The sequence below is a fragment of the Magallana gigas genome, chromosome 4 (assembly GCF_963853765.1).
Source record: "Magallana gigas chromosome 4, xbMagGiga1.1, whole genome shotgun sequence".
NCBI classification, from domain to species: Eukaryota; Metazoa; Mollusca; class Bivalvia; order Ostreida; family Ostreidae; genus Magallana; species Magallana gigas.
In genome coordinates, this window is record NC_088856.1 from 5468572 (window position 1) to 5484498 (window position 15927).

General features: G+C 32.1%; 2 protein-coding genes across 2 annotated transcripts in view; both read right to left on the bottom strand.

Annotated features, from left to right (window-relative positions):
- Positions 1-15927, bottom strand: part of LOC109620656 (glyoxylate/hydroxypyruvate reductase A) — a 32564-nt gene that overhangs the window by 10301 nt on the left and 6336 nt on the right. The gene's annotated exons all lie outside the window — the stretch shown is intronic.
- LOC105343726 (A disintegrin and metalloproteinase with thrombospondin motifs 9) lies at positions 1620-9628 on the bottom strand. Its single transcript, XM_034451607.2, has 7 exons — positions 9493-9628; positions 7215-7460; positions 4894-5165; positions 4607-4777; positions 2772-2925; positions 2641-2701; positions 1620-2537 (listed from the first exon to the last, which is right to left on the bottom strand). The coding sequence occupies exons 1-6, from the start codon at positions 9563-9565 to the stop codon at positions 2661-2663; spliced, it is 957 nt and encodes a 318-aa protein (XP_034307498.2). The 5' UTR covers positions 9566-9628; the 3' UTR covers positions 1620-2537; positions 2641-2660.

Below are 15927 nucleotides of genomic sequence, written 5' to 3' on the forward strand. Positions count from 1 at the left end.
CTAATTGTCCAAAACACAAAATTAATTACTTCAACGAACTCAGCATCAATTTTGACGGCAACAAAATTAGCGTCTCATCAATTGTAAAAAATTTAGGTGTCAATTTTGATTCGTTACTGAACATGGATCACCAGGTTCGAAACATCACAAAATCATGTTACAACCAACTACGGAATATTGGTTGCATTCGACCCTTAACATCAGAAAGCGCTAGTAAAACCCTTGTATGCTCACTTGTGACATCTCGTTTGGACTACGGCAATGCCTTACTACACGGTGAATGTACCAGTTCCTTGTCAAGACTTCAAAGGGTTCAAAACACAGCCGCTAGGATTATAACGCGTACTAGGAAATATAACCACATAACATCAGTGCTGGTCAAGTTACACTGGCTTCCAATCGAGCAGCGAATTCAATACAAGCTGATCCTACAGGCTTTCAAAGCCTTACACGGAATTTCGCCATTTTATATACAAGAACTGGTCCAGGTCTACAAGCCAAATAGGTCTCTGCGCTCAGAGAGCTCTATGCACCTTGTTCAGTCGCGTGCGCGGACTAGGTTGTATTGGGACAGGCGGTTCGACGTGGCCAGTTCTACATTGTGGAACAACCTTCCCCGAAATCTTAGATTAGAGGGAAATTTTATTCGTTTTAAAAAATTATTGAAAACCTATCTTTTCAGAAAGGCTTATCTAGACTATTCTTAAGTATTTACGCTTTTCAAACTTTATTTTATTGAGTACAGAGACAGCACAGCATTGATTTTAACATGTAAACACAATTTAGTGTTATTTAGGTATGTATTCTTTATTTTTGACCACATTTCATTTTAATTAAAGTTGGTGTATTTAGGTATATTATTGATGTTCTTAGCTTTTTATGCCAATAGCTTTTTATATGTACAGTGCTATAGAGTAATTTAATATAAATTATATATGGCGCTTTATAAATTTTGTATAATAAGGATAATAATAATAATAATAATAGACAAATGAAAAATAGTGCTAATTCACCAGTTTCACTTTGTTAACGCTAGGTAAACGTCAATAACACTATGCAAATTTTTCTATTGATAATGATCAAATTAGATTTAGTTACAGCTGTTGTTTTACTATAATTTGTTTTGCATAAACGTTAAAACAGAAAGAACAATTTTCGATTTTTAAGGTTTTTGAAATTCATTTAAACTGGAATGTTTGTAGAAACATCTCTGACCTGCGAAACTTTGCTTTACAGAATTCTTAATTATAATTAATTAGTATACTATGTTGATTTTTTTAATAAAGCAGTTGAAAACATCATTGTATCACACTATGAAACTGCCTTGTCTTAATCTTAGTACACGAGTTAGAAATCGATTTGAATATTTATAAAAAAAAAATAATAAATTAAAAAGTTTAGAAGTTTAATGTTCGCATACTTTCTGATGTCTCAAATTTATAAATTATTCCCCCTTATGTTTGACTGGTACATGAATCAACATTCAAATACTATATCTTGATGACAGGAACAGTTTACAGGAACAGGGAATTCTAGTCAACTTCAAATTTGTCTCATCGGATTAATAATTCGGTATGTCTTTGGGACAAAACGGCATAAAACAAAATACAACAATTAAACAGAAGTAAAAAGTTTATTGGAAATATAGAAATACCTTTATTGGCAGATTTTTAAAAAAAGTTAATTTACATTTTGTAAAAATATAATAAATAAAAATACAAAATCGCCTTCACTTCTTAGATTATTAATATCCCGATGGAATTTAATGTAATGTTAATATACACTGTATACCATATAACAACCTCATATTATTTTTCGATGTTATAGTATTGAAAAACTACTGAAAAAGTCAGCAAATGCATAGTTATAAAGTGTTACATTTATCTTAGAAAATTTACTTAAATTATCGACATAACAAAAAAGGTTAGGACTTCTCATGAAGCATTAAATCCCAATTTGTTGAAGGTTCATGATTTCTTTTCAATATTACAGAGACTTACTTTCTATCTACTTTTAAAATAATAGCAATTCCTAAAAAAAATTGTTCTACCTTACAGAAACTAACTTCCTACAAATATATATTTAAAAAAAATGAACGAAATTAATTATAGAATTCTTATATTGTATACGTGGCTCAATAAAAGAAAGATGCAATTGTTAAGGTTTTTTAGATCTAAGATTAACTACCATTTTATATTTCTAGACTATTTGACATGGATGACTATTACCAAATCATTTTTAAATTTCTATTCAGGTTTTGTAATAAGACTATTCTTTAAAAAGGCAAAATATGCGTTGGTCAAACAATTACAATATTATAGTATACGCTGAGTTCAATTGATCCTTAACTTTTGCATCAACATACTGCATTTAAGTGACATACAGCGCTTTTGAATACGTTGTTGTCAATACAACTTTCTATAAAACTAAAATGTAACTCTCTCCTTCATAAAGTGATGTTTTTTTTTAAACAAATCGTCATTGTAAAGTAAAAATCCATCCAATGTCGATAATGATGGTCTACTATCATCAGCATCCTTTGTAAAACAATTGCAAATATTTAGACAAATGTTGTTAAATTGATTTTCAATTAAAATGTAATGTAAAATAATGTAATTTTATTACTATGTATTACTATACCTATTTCCTTGAAGAACTTTTCACTTGTTGCAAATAACAGCTTTTGCGTCAGCAGCTGAAACTAGAATGTTGCTTACTCATTAACATATAAAGTGTTCTTATTTCTTCAAACAAAGCTGTCTCAAACTTACTGAATTCCATAGAATGCTGGAATCTGATTGGTCCAGAGATCGGTCCACAATGGCCGCACCATCCTGCACAGGTGAGTGAAATCAGGTCCCTATTCACGGAACGATGAAATTTCTTTATAGCCGTCCCAAACCCTTTCATGGGACCAAATTTAATCTGAAAGTTATAATAAATACAAACTTAATATTGTTAAGAAATGTTTATTCCATACATTATTTACTGTTTGTGTTATTGTGTATATGTCATGGTTTGGGAGTCATATTCCTGCGTTTAAACTCAGGCTCATTAAGAAGAGTGCATTACACAAAAATGGTCTTGATTATAACGAACTGAATTCTGAGTTCTTCTGACAAACCGTATCTTGAGAACCTAACTCTGATTTTGTAAAAAAAAAAAAAAAACCAAAAAAAACACGCTGGCATTGGGATTCGACGAGGCAGGCGCTTGGAGGGAAACACCAACAATTTTATGAAAAAGAACGACCATTACCTTGGAGTCGGAAAGACGCCATGTACACATATAAAACAGCAGCCTGCGAAAGTTAGTGATTGTTTTAATCATTAGGGTTTCATTACGCACGAGCCTTTAGGGGGAACCCTCTGTATTAGAGACAATAATTTTCCCTCCTCCTCTTAGATTTAGAACTGCATGAATCCAACTATTTTTTTTTAATCGATATTCTACAGCTAGTAATTCATTATAATTTATTAAAGGACGTACACTATCAGATGTAACAAATCCATTTTTTTCAAAACAATTTAATTTCTCCTACTAATTGTTATTTTTTCATTAATTACAAGCATCTACTTATTGGAAAAATACTCGGAAACTTTAAATATTAAAAGAGACATTAAAATCACCATAACATGCACACATTTCAAAAGTATTTCGACAAAACTAGCTAATATTTACATTATTTCAACTCACTGGGTAAGTAAAGCGAATAAAAATTTACAATATAGAAAGCATCTTTAATAACAACAACAACAACAACATACGATAATTTTTCATAATTTCTCTTTTTTGTCAAGAAGCAAGAGACTTTTAAAATATAGCTTCTCCCATTTCCTTTTATACTTGTACCTTGGTTTTAACGCATGAAAAATTATTGACATCAATTGCTATAAAATGTCATAAAATGTCATAATGTAGAAATGACATCTTTAGTTTGTCTTGTTTTGATATATTAATGTAATAAGGCAAAATATGGATGTTTTCGAATTGTTTTTCGACAGTGACAAATCGAGAGCATGCTTGCACAAGTACCAATTTTAACTATAATTATATGAACAAAAACATCACTTAATATCGTACTTGAGTAGAACTGGGCTCTTTACTTCCAAAAACAAAATATGAAAGAAAACTGAAACTATTTTCATTTGTTTGCACAATTGCGGAAATAAGCCCGTTTTGTGACGTTAAAGACGTCAACAGCTAATGGACAATGATTTCTTATATCAAATTCAATGTCAACAGCTTTAGGACAATGGTTACTTATATCAACTTCAATGTCAACAGCTTTTGGACAATGATTACTTATATCAACTTCAATGTCAACAGCTTTTGGACAATGATTACTTGTATCAACTTCAATGTCAACAGCTTTTGGACAATGATTACTTATATCAAATTCAATGTCAACAGCTTTTGGACAATGATTACTTATATCAAATCCAATATGAGAGCCGACCTCTGCATAATGTTATATAAAAAATTGATTTTGATACAATACTATTTACGAAATTTGTATAAATATAGGCAGCTATTAATATGAAATAAAATAAATATTAATGCAGCTAAGAAAACATTATAAAAAGTATTCAACATTCAATCATACTGTAGGATCAACAATCAGTCCAGTCCCTCTGGTATCAATGGTGGCGGTCCCAAAGTGAGGACAAGGGTTCCTGAAGTGTTCCCCATTACAGTCACTAGCATATCCATACTGGATTGGTTTTGATCCCGTCAGCGATGTGAACGTATAATCATTTCCATTTACCACCATGCTCTGTAAACGGACATCGCATTTTTAAAGTATTTCAAAACATACCGAACATATCATTTACAAGTATAATTCCATCTGTGTTTATACATAAAATAAAGGATGCGATACACAAGTTTTACCTCTTTCCGTAATTTCACTTTTAAAAATTTTGTTTTTTTCAACCGGAGGCGAATAGCCGATTGGCACTGTCTGTGCTGTATTATCCAATTTGATTCGTCATGAATGATAAAGTTGTTGGGATATTTCAAAGTTATAAAATGTGAAGGCTCAGTCGCTAGGTTGTGACAGTATATTTTCGTTAACCTTCGATTTGTTACAGCTGGATAGACCCAGTATTCTCCGTTTGTTGTAATGCCAGAACAAGTTGAGAGGGCGAGACACGACTCTGGAACTGCAAGGAAAAAATCTTTTAAATGTTCGCGGTTAAATTTCGTTATTTTGAAAGAACTAGTAGGGATGCTCATATTACTTGGATAACCTTGTCGATTAAAACTATTTTTTGAAAATGTTTTTTATCTAAATATCCGACATCAAATGTCATTGCTAATCTTCTTTTTTCTTTTTTTGACGCTTTCATATAATTGAGCTACAAATTATCTACAGTAATAAAAATCAAACTTGTCTTGTTCCATGATAGGTCCTTGTTCCGTACCTAATGAACAATGAAGGATAAATGACTATAACAGCAAGTATACTAATAAAATTAAACTTTTAATTGAATTAACATTTTTACCAATTTCTATCTAAACTTAATACTCTACAATATAAGAAATATCAACTTAGTCTCCTATACTAAATGCATAACTTTTGATTTTTTATCAAAAAATTCATTTGATCTACAAAATCAGGATATCTTGGACACTAATATATCAGCCACTTAAAATATACCATGGGCACCGGCGGAACAAACTATAATGTAAGGAACAAAAATGCCGGGGAAAGATGTTTTTTTTATTTGTTGCCCAAAAACTGCTCTTAATGAAATGATTTTTTTTTACTAACGCCTTAGTCACATTACTCGGCTGGACGCCGTAGACCGGAGTTCTCGGTGATGAGAGCGATGCCTCAATAAAGTGGACAAACATCGGACAGTCTTTACCGATCATCCTACAATGGTCGACGGGTGGCCGGACCGTGAAGCAAACATCATACGATTGTTGTCTGGCCATCTTACACACATTGTATGATACCCGGATGATGGTCGGCCGAGAACTATTAAGTAATTACCACACCTTGCATGGTCAATAAAAGATAATGTGATTTGCACCGATGCATCTGAGATTACCCATGTTACAGTGCACAACTTGTACAAGCCCAATAAAGGCCCAGCGTTGCATTGCTAAACATATGCAGATATTCAAGCGGTAATCGGCCGATGTATTAAATGTTGATCGTACATTGGTGAACACCGTTTGTATATCGGAAGTACATTGGCTGACCATGGGCAAATGTTAGGTCGATAATCGGCCGATGTTTGTTAAACACCTCTAACCTCAAACTCAAAGCGCACCGTACAATGATCGGTCATACAGCGGCCGAATCTTCAATGATGTGTTAATGATGTATTGCCGATGAGAAGCAACAGAACATTGGTGGAAACAACTTATTTTCTTTCAATGACTTCCATCGATGTGTCCGATGACCGCAGTCACTGTCTGATTACTATGGGTGTCCGGTCGGCATCCACGTCAATTTCACCTATAAAAACGCATCGGTAGCACATCGTTTACCCCATAGCTGAGTAATGTGACTGATACTTTAACGAGTAATCAATAAGGAACATTTTTAGTGATGATCGTTATGGCTGAGCAATTGTCGAGTACTCGTTGACATCCCTATTTACGGTAAAATCATTATTAAACACATTTTTTAATGTGAAACTGTATAAGGTCAATTGCATAACCTTTCATCGTAATTTGATACTTTGATTAATCAGCATTACATGTACATGTTTTTGTCTCTTCTTAAATTAACATCTTGGTTCATTTGTGTATTTTTTGTCCGTGTGAATAACTTTTGGAACAATACGTTGCAATCCATTCGGTGAAATAGTTTTATATTTATTAAACATCCAAACACAATAAGAATTACGAATGAAAATATGAAATATGCCTATAATTTTTGAAATAAAGTAATTCATTGCAACCACAAACTGATAATGTTAAAGGCATTGTTTACTAGGGGTTTGGTTTCTCAAATTAGGATTGTTATAAAGTTTCTGTGAAAAGTGAAAAATAAAACTACAATGAAAATTCTTTAGCTCATAATAGATGGTATTTCCTTATCTTCAGTGTTATTTTTTTTATTTTAAGTAAACGTTATTATTAATAAAAAAAAATCTTTAAAAAGATGTATTTTATGATTATGAAGGGTAACATTTTCGACCTTTTTTCCACTTGACAAGACTATTCGTATAGCTCAATGTCCAGTTATAGCTTACCCCATCGAGTTCCCCTGTCTTCCAACACCCAGTAATAGTCGACGTCACCTCTGTCGTCACTGTCATAGATCACGTTGAAGAGGTCACATGATCCGTCAGCCATGTTGTACAATAATGACACACAGTCCGGTTCCTGGGTACACTTGGAGGTACAGTAACTACGACGGAGGAAATGTCCGGACCATATTGCCATAGAAAGCTCTATTAGGTCTATTCGTGTTGTAGTCCGCCTCAGAAATATTTCATCTGAAAAAATTAGTTTAGTTTATTATATGTTAATAAGCATTTTATGAACAAATAAATTTATCCATACAAGATAAACAATATTATGACGAAGAACTTTTTTCTTAATGTAAATTCAATTTTGTTTATATATATATATATATATATATATATATATATATATATATATATATATATATATATATATATATATATATATATATATATATACATTTTCCAGTGTCTTTGACTGTGATAACACTACGTATCGATTTTGTACTATATAACCTATAATACAAATGACGCCGGATTGAGGCGCCAGCGGGGTTTGCTTATTTATATTTAAATATTTAATCGTACGATGGCTCAAGATTATATAAATATAAGTAATAAGGAATGTGTGTGTGTGCGTGTGTGTGTGTGTGTGTGTGTGTGTTGGCAAACCAACTTCAATTCTGTATTTCTTTTTTTATCACGGGTTTTAATTTTTTTTTGAGATTTTAAACTTGTAGTATTTTTATGTTCAATGTATGGGCAAAAGGAGCAATGGTAAATGCAAGTTTATTCATGTTCTGCTTCAATATCACATTAGTAACATCTTCTAAGTTCGGCGAAAAAGGAAATGTGCGATGTTGTTATTAAAAAAAAAGAAAACGTGTTGTTCGCGATAACATTTAAACATTCTAGCTTAGTTTTTTAAAGGGGTGGGTTCAGTAATTGCATACATGCACCATATCAATTTATTTTGAAAAAAAATCCCACAGCAGAATAAGATGTATAAGTAATCTGAAAAATAACACTTTCTATCAATAGACGTCGACTTTAAAAGGACAACTAGTGAGTATATGTGATCTGATTAAAAAAAAAATAAGAAATATAAAAGATAACCATAAAAGACAAGAAATTTTATTCCAACTGTGTCTTATTTAAATTCTGGTTGAACAAGTTTTTACTCTTATTTTATGGAAAAATATCTCAAGAGGTCGATGATTCAATTTTACAGAAAAAAACCTTTAACAGTCTATTTTTTCTTCTATATAATTAAAAGACTATTCATCTTTGGTAGTCAATTTCACTTTTTTAAAAAATAAAAAAAAATTAGTGTTAACATTTGACTTTTAATACTGTAAAGTATCTTCGAAAAGGATTATATCGCAATGTTCGTTTAAAAGCAATCATTCTAACAAATGAATTGATAAATTAATTTATCTTCAATAATGTAGACAACGATTTCAGAATGGTTTTACATTTTTGGGAGTTGATTTTAATCAACTCTCCTACGCAGTTACTCTGGCAAACCGAAAGTGAAACAGTGTTTGGACCTAAGCACAAATCATCACCGCTGACAAGACTTATTTCTTGAACATAATAGAAAAATTCGATGCAATTCGATGCAATGTATGCTGAAGCATTGTTCGTCAAGGAAACTAATCAATAAACACTTTGAAAATAGTCAGATTTTATACACTACAAACAACTAAGATATTTTCATAGTCTCATGTATTCCGAGTTTAATTTAGCCTCGTTCAACCAAACGCTCGACTGTCTCGTAAATCGGAGAGGCTCTCTTGCTTGTCGGAGATTAACGGAGACAACCGAGCGTCTGGTTGAACGAGACTATAGAGTTTGATATCGATAGTGCTTGAATCCATACAATTTTTATAATTGCTTCGATTACTTATTCATAGTTTGAAATATATCTTTAAATATTACACAACATGATTCATTTGGGGTTTCTCGAAATTCTTGTCGGAAAAGTCTAAAATTCATATAATAAAAAAGTGCGTAATTCAAATACAGACTAGAAACTAATTGCAATGCAAGATACGTTGATTTTAAAATAAATGATAATTAATAAAATCAACTCCAGGCAGTACTAAAAAGTGGACCAAATTGATGTATTATTATTAAAGTATCATTACACGCTTGGTAAAAAAGTTTACTGAAAGCGTGAAATACTAAAAATTCATTACATATAACTAACATGAACATCGGTACAAGAATTATATATTTTTACAACAACATAGTATCTAGATTACAAAGTGTAATGTCTTACCTGTTTTTCCCAGTGAAAAAGGGATGAAGCGTAGACACAAAAAGATAAATACCCTTTGTGTATAGTGTAACATTGTCAGACACTAAAATTCTAATTATTAGAAAACAAATTAAAGATTACTGAAAGGCGATACTCGTTAGCTGTTTCTGAGAAATGGCAATTGCATTTAATGTACTTGTTTATATAGTTGTAGATTTACGTAGCGTTATTGATTTATGAGTAAATAATTGACTGCAATTGCACCATACTTTTAAGGGTTACGTAGAATAAAAAAAATAGTGATACTGAATTGTAAATTGTATGATATAGAACTTATATTGTTGTGTTATGTTTTAATTCAAAGCTCTTGGTCATTGATAACCTCTTTAAGCTGTGGTTTTTGAATACTTTGTGAATAATAAAAAAAATTTATCTACGATTTAAATTATGATTAATATTTTCTTCGTTGTTAAAATTATCAAATAATCTCTTTGCAAAATGAAATACAACTCATAAAAAGACAAACTGAATAAATAAAAAAAAATAACCAGGTAAAAAAAACTGTCTCAATTAGTTTTCATAAAATCTTTACCTTTTTGTTTTGCTTAATTAAAAAACTAAATAATGAGATAACCAACACACACATTAATAGACCTATAAAACTACATTTAATGACCTAGTTTTGGTGACATTAAATTTGAGGTGAATGATAATTTTTTCGAGACATGTTGGGATTTTTTTGGCTGTTTTAAGCGTTCAAATATTATAGTTTTGTGTGCAATCACTCCCCTCCCCCCCCCCCCCCCCCAAATGAAAAAGAAAAGTCAAAATTTTCTGTGTGATTCACTTTTCTAGCCTTATTCTATTAAAATAGGACTAAAAATGTCATGTGTTTAGACCAGATCAGATGTTATTCATAAACTTTAACCTGATAACAAACATATTTTGAGAACTCAAACCATGAGTAATCATCATTTTTTAAATATACTTATCATTGTGCTCTGAGAAAAGGACGCTAATGACATTTTTCCCTTGTTAGATTTTAAAAAATAGAATATATCTTAAAATTTTCGAATCAAATACTTTATGAAATAATTTTGCAACTTTGAATTTAAAGAGAGAGAGAGAGAGAGAGAGAGAGAGAGAGAGAGAGAGAGAGAGAGATGAGAGAGTAATACATGGCAAAATCTGTATCACATCCCATACCAACCCAAGCTCATATATCAGCCCGAGGACCGAAGGCTAGAGAACTGATATTGCTCTAGGGTTGATATAGAATATGATGTAGATTTTGACATGTATTGTTATTTTTGTCATATTTTTAAATTGAAAATAGTAGCTCGCGGGAGTTTTTAGAAAGCATATGTATCAGAGTTACACGAGTTAACTCCACGAAATCTCAAATCTTAGTTGTTATTTGCCTATTACTGTACTGGAGACAATTTGTTTCACAAAAATGATTGTATGACGTAGTTTTACACATTTATGACGCCATTGAATTGAATCAAAATATATCTAATCTTAAAACTCTATTAAAGTATTTTTGCATTACTTATTGATAATTGAGCATAAGAATATTGGAAGAGATGTGGATTTTACGAATCATTTGCTAAAAGATATGTTATTTTGCTTTTATTTATCAGCCAAGCTTTCCTCTTTCGTTGTATACGATAAAACAATCCAAATAGATCAACATTATCCTGTGTTCATTGAACTTACAATTTAACACGTATCAATAGTTTGAAAACTGCTTAACTTGAAAAGTGTTGCTAAAATCCTGTGTTTTGTGTTTTGTGTCACTTGGATGCAACATAACGTTTTCCGTGCAAAGCGTATAAAAGTTAGGAGTGTTTTTTTAAATCGAGGAAAATATAGGATTTCAGCAGCAGTTTGGATATTACTGAGACTATGTTTTCGTTAGATTTTTTGTTTTATGGAAACTGCAGGGTAGTGTTGTCTTTTTTCATTTTATGTTAAGGAATTTAATAATGTACTATCCGATTTCATTGCATTGTCATCTATTTTAAAAGTCAATACTTAGATTTAGTTCTGATTCAAAACAATTATTATGTTACTAACCGCCTTTATCAGCCCCCCCCCCTGTTCATCATCCTTTATTTTACCCTTTATTACACCTTTGCACTTTTCATTCCTCTAATTATTTCCCCTGGAAGCAGACGACGTCTTTACCTGTAAACAAATGCGATGGAGAAACGTTCTGGAAGAGAGTTATAAAAGGGAAAGAGAACTTTAGAATTACTAGCCAGGAAACGTGGTGAGTTGGATGAATTATTAGGGTAAGAAAATTCTAGATAAAAAAACTTTGTTATGAATAAGCTGAATCCTAACACTGCTAGAAAAGCAACAGCATATTAAACAAAGTAATAAGCTGGCTGCAAATTATAAATGAAACGTGCGACCTTTGTGATATCCGTCAACGGAAGCTGAATACCTATTTGGCTCAGTTTTTTTGACTGCAACAATCAGAAAGGAGACCAATATAAACCAGACACCCTTTCAGTCAATTCAATGCAGCATCAATCGGGTTTTTTTTTTGGGGGGGGGGGGGGTTGAGAAAGATTCAACTATTAGTATAATTAAAGACAGAGAGTTCAAACATGCATGAGATGTTTTGCTTTCCAACAGAAAGCTGCTGAAACAGCAAGGCAAAGGCAATAAAGAGAAAAAAGAAGATCCCTTTACACAACATGAAATTGATATTCTGTATTCCAATAATTTTCTCGGTGGAAGTATGTTAGTTTATTTTCAGGCATGATAATTTTAGAATAGGTAATCCCCTTCAAAGGGACACACTTATATGTTTATTGGTAAATTACAGCAAATCTAAAGCTTTAAGTAGCACTGTCAATTTTAACAATCTAATGTGCTTCTGTATGCTTCCAAGAACTGAACACGTAAAGCTTAGATGGAGACACATTGAGCGAAAGGAAACATCAACAGGTGACATATTCTTAGAGAGAGCAGCACCCTCCCCCCATCCACGGCCCACCCCCCCAAAAAAAATATGTCGGCAGACAAAGGTAAACCTTATAATTTTTAGCAATATGAGCTGTATTTTCAAAAAAATTATTTTGCTGCAGAAACCTGCTAGTTTGATAAGTCTGCATGTAACTTAAACTTTCATGGTGAATAAAGTTTAAAAAATTCATTAATTTTTGCCAGAAGAAAGATTTCTCTTATAAGGAATATATAGCAAATCAATTTTTGTACAGGACGACAATAATTCAGTTTTGCTCCAATAAAGGCTTCTTAACGGCTTTTCCCACAAAAATACAGCTTACAGAAATTTAAAACCATGATTTTTTTTTTCATTTTAGAAGAAAAACACCTTTTCGTAAAAAAAAATTTCAAGATGAAAATTGCAGCTCATATTGCTTTAATCCTTGTTAATGTCAAATCTGATTTAAATTGAAAAAAAATAACTTATTAGTAGGTAACCCGAGATATCCGGTAGCGATGATCCGATAAAATGCAATCCGAGGACTCTTTTTTCTATATTGAAATTAACAGAAAATCGTCGAGCAATTCGTGGTATATGTGACAACCTATGGGTTAAAATCGCACTAAAAAATATCATAAAGTTAATTTGTAAAGAATCTGGTATACAAGGAGGAAAGGTAAACAATAGCGCAAGAAATTCCACCTTTGCAACTGGTGAACATGCAGGTAATCTGACAACTCTAGTACAACAGCATTCTAGCCATAAAAAACATTTCTTCGATTAACAAATACAGTACTTCTTCTATCAATGAACAAAAAACATGTCTGACTTACAGAATTCTTAAAAGGGACAACAACAGAGGCATCAAAAGAATTCAACAACGATGTAATGAGGTGACAAATATCTACCGGGGCTGGACAATGCTTTTCAAGAAATTGGGAACTACGAATTTAATAATGACATGTCTGCAACTGCAACAATTGCAATTCACAAACTCCATAGCTTATTCACCAGTGCGACAATTATTAAGCACGCAACAATTAATGATGGGACAGAATAAGCCGCCATAATTAATTAGTGTTTAAGACCGTTTTTCTTTGTTGTTAGTTAGTGTGACCAATCTCTGCCCTCGGGGCTTCGGTCCTCGGGTTGGTATTGGAGTTTCGGGCTAATATGGAGTGTGATACAGATTTTGCCATGTATTATCCATAATAATTATCCCTATTATTTAATAATGAATTGCCTTGTAGGTTGATCTGTTGTTATGAGAACTAATGACCAGTGATATCGACCCAAGACACAAAAAGGCATTGATAAAAACTGGCGTTGCGAGGTCGTTATCACTTTTCTATGTCTTCGGTCGATCCCATACTACAATTGTACATTAAAGTTTGTATGTTAAATCATATTATATAAATACTCGAGTGAATTTATATTCAAAATAACTAGTTTATGTAGTATATTAGCTTAAGACTACCAGATCTTTTTTTTTAGCTATTTGTGTTATAATTTAAGGCAGACGATCAAGGTCAGTTGACGGTCAGGACTCATGGTCCAGTTACTTTTTTTTAAGATCTAAATATTCAACTGAAAGAAACTGCTGGCTATGTAAGTGGCTGTTCTATTTTTCTGAACGTATTTCTAAAATATATGCATCTGAGAGAAATAAGAAATTCACAGGCCAAAAATTATACAATATTAAGTATTCACGTTAATTTGTACGCACAAATTGCCTCTTAATATGTGCATAAAACATTAAGAATGTAACAGCCCTTGGGAATTGATCAAAACAAGTAATAAACGATGAAAGATAAGAATTTCCATGAAAAAAGTTCTGAAAAAGGGAACAAAGCTCCATTCCAGAATAAAAGAGAATTGTGTTAATAAAAATTAAGCTAACGGTGGTAACGAAAATGTAATCTAAAGTTAATGGAAAAGAACTTATTTTTAAATATTAGATATTTTTTAAAGCATCATTCTGTATAATTTAAATGAAACTGATGTATGATGTGGCAATGAAAAAAAAACTTGTGAATAAAATATTTCTTTATAATGTAACATTTTGTAAAAATCAATTGAAATGAATTATAACTGTAAGACTTCTCCCGCAGAAAGTCTTCCCGTCTGTACTTGTTATTGACAAAGTCAAAAGTCGGGTAAAAAGCTTCACAAGTTTATTGGATCGTATAGTGGTATCAAAGCTGGTCTAATTCCGTTCTGTTCCAATTCAGTTCTCATTCTCTAACAATTTGACATGCATATATATACCCTTTCGGCCGGGACAGACAGTTTCGGTTACTCATGACCACCTGCGCTGGTCATGAGTGTAGATTTAGTGATCAAATTCCTAAACAATATTTTAATTCTAAATACAGTATCAAAACTGTCAAACTGTCCATCACAGTGTCGGGGGATGTGGGCTTACAATCTCCCGCATCAGTACAAAACATGAGTATAAGTTACATGTAAAAGGTTAACAGAAAACATGTAGTTTGTGACAAGCTTGCAATATCAGGACTCCATAGATTCTGTAAATATGACAAATATAGCTTTACTGTCCCACACCTGGACGTGTGAGATCATGCTGCTGCGCAATTAATTTCCAAAATATAATTTTCCAAGGACTTTCCAACATAGTTATTGACAGATTAATAATTGCGCAGTTTGCATATACAACTTACATGTTCATTTCATAGTACCTATCAAGGTCATCTGTTTACAAAATCAATAAAAAATTGCGCAAATAACTACACTGGTATAATTCACCAAGCTTTAAATTTTACAAAAAATTAATACTTTGTATGCTAGAAGGCTTAAGTTTAGTAAAAGAATATTCGGGAAGTTGATATTTTGTTAATTTTTCCGTAAATATTTATATTTTGGAAATACGAGGGTTGTTATAGTACATGCATATAAAATCATCGCCGACGTCCCATTGATTAAAAGTACTTTTCAAACAAAAAGTGAGACTGTAACTTTAATACATGTCTGTATTGTATTTATAGCCATTAAATTTAACATGATAAACACTCAGCGCCAACAAATCAGGCACATGTATAGCATTGTAATTGTGGAGGGAGACTTTTCCAAATTCTGATCAGCAAAAAACCATCCATCTTGTTTTAAAAACTGACCCGATGGGTAAAAATCCTGAACCGTTGTGAGAATTGAGGTAAATAGTGACAATTAATAAAAACAATCCATATCCAATCCTGAATATCCGAATATACGGGGATGGGTCAGACCGTATTATCAGTTTGATTTGTTAATATTCGGGTATATACATTGTACAATTTCTAACATGTTCCCCGAGGCGATCGAGGAAGGGTAAGGGAGGGGGCAGTTCCCTCAAATTTATCATATTATATATTCTGGGGTACGTATATGAATATAAGCTACATGTATATTGCATGTATATAAAAGTGGGAAGGATCCTTTTCACCGGAAATTATTTACAATGTAATGGAATTTAACTAACTACGATCAATTTTGAA